Genomic DNA, 9,494 nt, shown 5'->3' on the forward strand with positions numbered 1-9,494 from the left:
TTACATTTTTTGCACCCCCTCCCCCCCCCACGCACTACAGAAAGGATGTGGACAAGGTGGAGAGAGTCCAGTGGAAGGCAACAAAAATGGTTAGGGGACTGAAGAACATGACTTTTGAGGAAAGGCTGAGGGAACTGGCTTTATTTAGTTTGGAGAAGAGAAGACTGAGGGGTGGGATTTAATTGCAGCCTTCAGCTACCTGAAGGGTAGCTCTAAAAAGGATGGAGCTAGACTGTTCTCAGTGGTGGCAGAGAGAACAAGGAGCAATGGTCTCAAGTTGCAGAAAGGGAAGTTTAGGTTAGATATTAGGAAAAGTTGTCTCTTGAGGAGGGTAGTAAAGCACTGGAACAAGTTACCCAGAGAGGTTGTGGAATCTCTATCCTTGCAGGTTTTTAAGACCTGGCCAGACAAAGCCTTGGTTAGGATGATATTGTTGGGGGTGGTCCAGCTTTGAGCAGGGGGTGGACTAGATGACCTCCTGAGGTCTGTTCCAACCATAGTTTTCTATATGACTCTGTAACTCAATGAAATTACAGCACACTGCAGAAACAGAAACCAAAGGTTGTAAGCTGGCCAGGCACAGGATGGGGAATGTGCCATACACTTGGAGAGTGCATTAACTCACAACCTCATAAAGCAAGTAGGTGAAGGAAGAGGTGGAAAAAGGACTGTGATTCCAAATCACAATTTTTTCCAGGGCTACTCTGCTACAAGTCATCCTTCCAAGACAACCAGTAAAGCTTCATACCTGAAGATGCTAACCAAATCACAGTTAGAGAAGCAGTTAGATGAATGCTTGAATAGCATCTTACTGAACAGATGGGAAGGGGGGTGGGGTTGTAGTGGTAGATTGATCTTTTCCTGGTGGCAAACAGTAGCAGTGACAGCAGTCATAGTGTATATCAGTGTCCTGCTAGAAGTCTCATACTGTTATTTAATCCTGCAAAATGACAAATTTCATTCCTCTTTCCTAGTGCTTAGTAACTTTTACTACCTACTGTCTTTGCTAATTTTGTCCGATTCTAACTTACAAAAACTTCTGTTTTTAGTCTATTATCAGAATAGAATCAGAAGACTCATGTCTTCTTGCAGAGTGTGATTCTACTCCAATTTTTCATCATTTTCTCTTTACGCCCAAGAATTGTCCTGTACAGATTCACAAGAAAGCAATATTTGACAGATTTAAGCTCTTGTTAGACTCAGATAATTCAAAGTAAATATTTCAAGAGCAACTTCTACTATGCCCCTTTAAATGCATACTGTGCCTAGGATTAAAGGTCTGCTAATAGTGGTATATTATTTGAAACTCTCAGTGGAGAAAGACCTCTGAGGGACATGCTTTCTTGCTAAATCCATCTCCACAGGCATGGATAGTTTCCTACCACTGTTACCTTAACTCCCAACTTCTCAGCATATGTAGTTTTGAACCTGGAAGCTCTTTAGAGAGAGACACCTTTCTATTTGTCTTCAGGCAGACAGAAAGACTGCCTCTGTCACGACAGACATGCTGCGCTTAAGGAAACCTCTACAGCCCCTTAAAAAACAAACCACCAGATACAGAATCCAGCGATCATCCGGTAACCAAAGTGAATTCTGAGGAAAGTTAGAACTAGGGGTGTGCAAAGTGAGCCATATTCGATTTGGATTTGGCCCAATTCAAGGGACAGTGATTCAATTCATTGATTTGGATCACTGGCCCAATTTGAGTCGGCCAAATCCAAACCTGAAGATTTGATTCCGATTCAAAGAATCAGCAATTCGGCCACAGACGCAGCTTTATATGTTTTTTCGACATACCTTGAGGTACCAGGCGTAGCTCGTGAACGCTGAGATGGTGGGGCAGATGGAGCATCCCACAGGAGCACGGGGGGCCCTCCGCATACTTGGCAGTGGACTCGGAAGTGGCCCTGAAGTACTTATGGTCCACTTCCGGGTCCGCCACCAAGCATGCGAAGACCCCCCTCCCCGTGCTCCTCCCCAGCTCCGTGATTGGCTGTGGGGGGACCCCAGGTGCCCCCCCCCAGACCCAGGAGGCACCAGTTGCCCAGTTGGGGAGTGGGGGTCCCCCCCTGCACACTCCCTTGTAGACCCAGAAGTGGACTGGAAGTGCTTCTGGTCCACTTCTGGGTCTGCTGCCGAGCATACTGGGGATCCCCACCCCTGGCACAGGATGCTCCATCTGCCCCACCATCTCCGTGTTCATGAGCCACCTGGTACCTTGGGATACACAGAAAAAACATTTAAAGCTCGAAATGTTTCTCCAGTGAATCATCGAATCTCTCCAAATCGATTTGGAGGGTTCCGATTTGATTTGAAGAGATTAAAGGGTCTCCTGATTTGATTCGGATTTGGAGATTCAGCCGCCAAATCAAATCAGCAACTAAAGCTTCACACAGTCCTAGTTAGAAACAAATTTAAGGATACTAGGATTTTCCTGTTACCCAAGTCAGTCATACCACTGAGAGGAGACTGGATGGAAAAAAACCTCCCCCTTCCTCCAAGAAAGAAAAAAGTGCACCCCCACAAACTTTTAAGAATACTAAACACAAACTGAACTTCGCTACTACAGTTTATTTACTTCTCTCGGGTGCTGTGCTAGTTTCCAACTCCTAGACTTCATAGCTCTATTTGGGGGGGAGGGGGGTGTGTGGGGTTTTTTTGTGTGGTTTTTTTTGTTTTGTTTTACAAAAAATAAGTCTTTCCTTGTATTAGAAGTAGAACCACTTTCTACCAGTAGTCCCATTAGTATGACTGCAACAAGTAGATGTTAAAATAAAGGTATTTAAAAGAACCTGCAGTAATTATATAATTTAAGACAAAGACACAGCCAACATTTGCAATATGTTGTGTATCATATTCAAAAGTGGTATGGCTATCATCTTAGCCAAATTTCCATTAAAATATTTCTGTTATGTGTGTACTATATATGTTTACGCATACTTATATACACATAAATATATATTTTTTCTCAAAAAATATTCCTTTAAAGCCATGCATATTTATCTTGAGACAGACATTTAGGGCGAAATCCTAGTCCCAAGGAAGCAAAAAGGGCTGGACACACATTAACAGAGTAGGACTTCACCCTGAGAGCTGTTCTCTACAGTTTTTGTACCATTTATCTATAGCAGTTTGAAGAAAAAACGTTAAAAAAAAAAAAGAGTTTAAGACTTGTGAACTAATATATTTAACATCAGTACAAAGGCTAACTAGAGGAACTCCTGATGCCTCTACCTGCATCATCCTTAAGATTTCATTAGGTAGCAGGAATGGAAAAACAAACAAATAAACCAAATGGCTTAAGCCAAACTCCTGCATGCCTGTGTTGAAAGGCAGCAACAGCTGCTTTAGGTTTTCTTGTACCTTTTTCAGTCAAAAAAAATTCACTATGACAGAATAGTTTAAGCATAGTACAGGTCTCCACACACTACTGCCAAAGGTAGTAGTAGAGGGCCATATTGCTATAAAACAAACTGGACTTCATTTTTCTAGATATTTATATTTCACTTATTTGTGGTCTTTAGTGAATTACATGGATCCAACTTCTGTACTAAGAACTGTTGATCTGCTTTTTAACCACACTCCATTCCCTTCCAAAGGAAAGGATACATTCTTAAGTAATCATGGAAAAGGAATTGCAACCAGGCAAGCGATACATTTTGTCCTTTAGATCCCCCTGTCTCAGTAGTCCCCAAGATCACAAACACAGTCAGAAAGCTCCGCCCTTTCAAGTCTCGCCTTTGTAATAATTCCATTATTTCAGAGAAACTCAAATGGCACAGAAGACAGAGGGAGTTCCTGAATCTAGATTGAACCTAGCTCACTAGGGCCACCAGAAGCAAAATCTTTCAATTGGAGGTGGTGCTCAGGAAGGGACACTACATTGTAACTGGCTGTTTAGCACTGGGATTGACTGTGATAAGTGAGAGCTTATTTGTTATTCTGTTAGTGCTGTTTGTATCTAGAGGTATCAAGGATAGATACACCACTTACAAAAAGGTTCAAGGAAAAATACTTCTAAAAAAGCAATATGCAGGAATAGGTTACAGGTAGATTGTTGTATAAATTCCTCTGAGGAAGTTTAAATTGTATAGCATGTAGCACAGATGCACTCAGACAGAAGCAGCTCTTCATAACACCCATCTTAAGTTTTCTGGTAAATCCAAGAGACTTTTTAGGGACGCGGAATTATATGTTTAGACAGTAGTGTAGTGATTTGCCAGTTAGATTAGTTATGAAGGGTTGGGGGGAGAATAACCAAAGAAAACCTTCCTTTTTATAGATGCCTATTTAAAAAAAAAAAGTTGCACCTAACATACTTGCTAAAATGGAGTGTTAGAGATCTCCAATTAAAAAAAGTATTATTTCTGGACTAGTCGGATATAGATAGTAACCCCACTAGTAATAGGCATTCAGCCAGCAGCCACATATGCCCACCTGCATTTTGCATATTGGCTTCTATTCCACACAGGAAAGCACACACGCCAGCAGATTCTCTCTATGTCTGAAGAGGGGTGTTTGTGCCCAAAAGCTCGCAAAGAACAATTTCTCCAACAATCTAGTTGATCTAATAAAAGATATCACATTTACCCAAAGAATGTTGTCTGCCTATGCCCTTAAGTATGCACTTCAAATTCTTACAGAGATGCAAAACAAAACAGAAACTATGGAATAAACACACATGATGAACAACCTCCAAGAGTATTCTCTAGCTTATCACAAACCTTGCCACCCCAAGTGGGCCATTTCCAGCAATTAGAAAAAGGTGCTGGCATATGCAGACATGCACATTTAAGTTCACTCTTATGAGAAGACCTGAGGTGTGGCATTGTAACCATCTTTAAGAAAAAGAAAAATCAATATGGCAGTAATTCACAGCACCATGTAAAGTGACTGAAACAGCTAATGTAAATGTTTTTGTAATTTATGTGATATAACAAACTGGCAGGTTAAGAAAAGCCTGCCTCAGCCAGGGTGGAGGAGAGGCAAACTGCAAAAAATAATTTCTCTGGATTTTCAAGATGCATGTCAGAGTCCTGCAAAATACACTGTTGAGAAAACTAATTATGGAGGGAAGAGAAAGGAGAGAGGAAAAACAGGCAAACCAGGATCCAATCCTTCAAAGCAGAATCATAGCAGCGACAATATTAATGTGACAGTTAAATAGCTTTGTGCACACCATACCACAACCAGTATTAAATATATTTATCAGTGATCAGAAAAGGAGAAGTAAATAGTCAAATTTAAAAAAAAATTGTAAGTGACAAAAGTTGCCATTGCTATGCTACAGGGAGTGCAGGAACTACCTAGCAAACAAACAAAAATTTCCTGTTGAAGTGTGCAAGGTAATATACCAAGCAAATAATTCTGATTACCCCTACATATTCCTGGGTGCAAATTGTGAAGACTCGGAAGACAGACTGATATCACTATGCAGTCTGAACAGAGGTCTTCCTTAAGGCACTTTGCCCATACAGAAGAACCAATTAACATTGGAACTGGGACAGAAAAACTGGATGAACACTACAATTTCAGTTAAGTAGTACTTTATCCTTCTTTTATAATACTGAATTCAGTTCTATTTCTGCTAGTCTTCCAAATACTGGGTGACAAGGAGTACATCACAAGACAGTAACTGAAGATACAGAAGTCACCTGTGCACAGAGAGAATGAAAATACTGGATCTGTTTAGCAAGAAGATGGGTAAGAGGAGACATGAGGGATAGGCACAAAGGAAGCATTTTAATATAAAAGCAGCCAGGAGCTCCTGTTTGCCTTCTCTCATGTTACAAGGCAAAACAGACATTCACTGACACTGAAAAGCACAAGCTTAAGCCTGAAAAATGGAACACTTCACACAATGCATAATTAACCTGTTGAACTCATCACTACCAGACACTGATGCCAAGAGCTTAGTAGGATTCAGTAAAGAATTAAACAGCATTAGCAGGGACCATGAAAATGTCTAGTTACAAGGAAGAAGCAGCTTTCCTTCTGGATAGACTACTCATGAATTGCCTACTGCGAGATTCCTTGCACTGTTAGCCAACACTTGGAATAAATAAGGCTTTGAAATAGCCCAGGATTGCAATTAGTATGTTCAGTTTGAGATAGTGAAAGGTGCTGTTCTCCTGCATAACCTATTAGACATTTAGTTTAGTATATGCATCCATGCATGTTAAATACTAACTATATCACTGTATCAAATAGCCTGGTAGCACATTCTTAAAGCTTGACTTGGGAAGGTTCAGCTTCAAGAGGAATTTCCTACTTCTTCTGTAGCTTGAGGAAGAAGTATAACAGATGTTAGGAGTAGCAGTGTAATAATCTGCTAGGAAAAAAGTGGTGGTATAATCTGCTGTATCCTACTTAAGAAATAGTGTGCATACACTATTGCCAGACTGCACAGCAACACTAAAGGACCTTCAAAACCTCCTTAGTAGGGCTACTACTGTATGGCCTTAAGCACTCGTAAAAAGTGACCCATTCTTAAAAGTGGGTGCAGCAGAATCATTACTGAATGTTGTTCATTCAGTCATTTTGATATTTGCCAGGAACGAGTGGAAGAAGAGGTAGAAAGCAGTTAAGTAGGATTTTGTTTTTAATAATTACAATTATACATCATCAATATTTCTGCTCCATTTTTCTCTTTCCTTACAAGGAAAAAACGTAGAAAGAATACTACAGCTTTTGAGTTAATGCACTTCTATATGATTCTAAGGAAAGAGCACAATGGATACTACTCTTCAGATGGAGAGTCTATAGGGTTTTGGGGGGTGGAGTTCCACACTGCTATAAAATCTAAGTACTTATCATGCCAACCTCCTCCCTACTTTTTCTTTGTGGTAGGTAAAATTCCGCTTCTATTTCCTAAGGGGGTGGAGATAGAGATATATTTGTACTTGTTAACCAAAACCACTAAACCAGAATCAGTAGTTTTGCATTCTTTGAAATGGTGGAATACTGTTTTGACATCTTTTTGTTTTGTTTTGTTAAAAAACTGTGCTCTGGAAATGGATGAGAGATTCATTACTATGAACAGAATGTTAAAAACTTTGTTACTGACTGGAATTTGTATATTTAGGTACATTAATATTCTGTGCCACTATCTGAAGGATGTAAAATACATTTTCCACTCACATTTGGTTTAAGCCAGCCAGCCAAGGTCTTAGAAGAACCATTAAGATGAGTAGATATAAGGAGCACTCTGAAAGCAAAAATTCCTGAGTTAATGTAGCTTTAAGATGCTTATGACATCTATATTCTATGAGCACCCCACAATCATTTACTAATTTGTAGGCACTTCTTGTAATGCATTACTGCTTGCTTGAACTTCACCTTTCAGGTATGTAACCTGCTGCAAAGTGAAGAACTGTTTGGCTTTTGGGGGAGAAGGGGAAAGACAGAGAGAGATCAGTCAGTCTAAGAAAAAAGTTGTACTACTAAAAGATGTGGTTAGTTCTTCCCATGCCATACGCAGCCAGAGGAGGGGTTAGAGCCCCCATGAGCAGCAGCGTTAACATATTTGGAAGCTTTTAGCATTCTCCTCCAACAGTCCTTGAGACAACACACACTTTCACTTCTAAGTGAAAATACCAATTTCATGTTCACAAATCCCTGAATGAGACACTGAAGGTCATCACCATTCAGTGCTGAGTTCACTGCTCTCACTCTTAAGAACAGGTGACTTTTTGCTAGTGTTTTAGGACACACAGTAATTGCCTTTTTGTGATGCTGTGCAGTCTGGCAAGAGTCACATTTCCACCTCACATTTTTGCATTGCCATTGTGTAAAAGTATTAAAAATATGGTACGTTTTTAGTTTGCTATACTTTTATTTGGTGTATTTTATTATATGTTGCTCACAGTCCATCCACATTGCTGTTTCCTTTGATTAATTCACTAGGAAGGTATCCTGAACCGATGGGTTTTCAAAAGGAACACCACCTAATAAAGGAGAATTTTGTTCTTTTAAAAAATTCCTTTATGTGGCTTTTCCCTTACGTTTAATAGTAGACTCCGAAACTAGCCTAGAACCTGGACAATTTCAACTCATTTTGTGAGCTGCTTAGATTGCAGGTTGGTGAGGGTAAAGTTTTTCCAAGAGAGACCATGTGATTTCAGAGCTTAGACAGACTCGTGAGAAATGTCACCCCATCTTACCCCTGTAAGAAAGAACTTCTGGAGAGAATTATAAATATGAGAAGTAGGCTTCTGTCATGGATTGTTCTCTGCATCATGTCGGAAAATGCCATACTTTTGCAAACAGAATTGATATAAAAAAAAAAAAAAAATACAGAAGAGGAATGAGACTTACCATCTCAATTTGTTTAATCAGTGTAACTATGTATAAATCAATCAAACTGCCATTTAACTCTGAAGCTGCAAGCAGATGAAACCTTAAACTAGTGTTACTTTGGAAAATTAAGTATTGTATCCAATTAACTATATTAAAATGTAGCCTGTTATACACCAGTCTACTAATATAGCGGAAGAGTAGTAACAACCATTTTAAAATTTTAATCTGTGCCTCTCTTTCACGGTTAACATTACAGCAAATAAGAGCATTTATAGTGCTACAGGAACAGACGGACAGATGGAACAATTCAATTGGGCACCCGAGGTATGCCCTAGAGCAGGAAGTGCTCCTCTTCCTTGACAGAGTTCAAGAGGTTCATCTGTCCATACCCTGAAAGCGACTAGAAACATATTTAGGATGTTGCATATTTCTCCCACTCGGGGGTCAAGTCAGGCTGGATGATTTCTGATATCACATTAGAACCAAAAAGCCAACCGTCTCCAAGAGTTGTCTCCTTGAGGAAATCCAGACAACTGCCTTTAGTGCGTTTACCTAGATTTAAAAGTATCCTAATGGAGATAGCCAGGTCCCCGTCTTAGCTGCACTGATCCTAAAGAGCCAACAGGAGTAAAAGGCTGGTTGCTGTTTATGGAGATTCCCTGCTGTAGCTACACTACTGTAGTGACTGGGGCAGGCACCCCAGGGTGCCGACATGGGGAAACAGGGGAGGGGGCAAAACCATCCGCAAGCCACCCCAGGTACCCAGCTGCCTTGTTATGCCTCCACTACCTTCGCACGGGGACCCGAGCAGTTGGATTAAGGTGGTGCCTGCCAATCCAGCTCGAAAGGAGCCCCAGCAGGAGAGGCAGGGCCGCCCACCCGGGCCCCTTTTCTTCCCACCTTCCTGCCAGCCTGCAGACCGCCGGCCATGCCAGCGACCTCCCGCCACCCATCGCGGGGCCGGGGCCGGGGCCGGGGCCAGCTCTGCCGGGGAAGCACGTGCAAGAGTAAAAGCTGAGCGCTGGAGAAGAGCCGGCAGAGCAGGGGCAGGAGGCAGCGCGGCCCGGCTCGCCCGGTCAGTCGGCAGAGACCCGCGGAGCGCAGGAAGCCGCCCTTACCCCATGGTGCCCGCCGGAGGCTGCACGGAAGTTGCTCTCGAGCCCCGGTGCCCAGAGGCGTCGCGGCCTCTGCGTCGG

At 41.6% G+C, this 9,494-nt stretch overlaps 1 protein-coding gene across 4 annotated transcripts in view; it reads right to left on the minus strand.

Annotated features, from left to right (window-relative positions):
• HOMER1 (homer scaffold protein 1) overlaps positions 1 to 9,488 on the minus strand; it is a 155,214-nt gene extending 145,726 nt beyond the window's left edge. For 3 of the 4 annotated variants that reach the window (XM_025201396.1, XM_025201397.1, XM_025201398.1), the window contains exons 1-2: positions 9,417 to 9,488; positions 7,141 to 7,207 (exon numbers count right to left, since the gene is read on the minus strand). In XM_025201396.1, coding sequence (XP_025057181.1) covers positions 7,141 to 7,181 — 41 coding nt within the window. In that variant the 5' untranslated portion in view covers positions 7,182 to 7,207; positions 9,417 to 9,488. The remainder of the gene's footprint in view (positions 1 to 7,140; positions 7,208 to 9,416) is intronic. The other variant, XM_006021417.2, reaches the window with a different exon arrangement.
• Between the last annotated feature and the right edge of the window lie 6 nt (positions 9,489 to 9,494).

The sequence above is a fragment of the Alligator sinensis genome, unplaced genomic scaffold, assembly GCF_000455745.1.
Source record: "Alligator sinensis unplaced genomic scaffold, ASM45574v1 scaffold159_2, whole genome shotgun sequence".
Lineage (NCBI taxonomy): Eukaryota > Metazoa > Chordata > Crocodylia > Alligatoridae > Alligator > Alligator sinensis.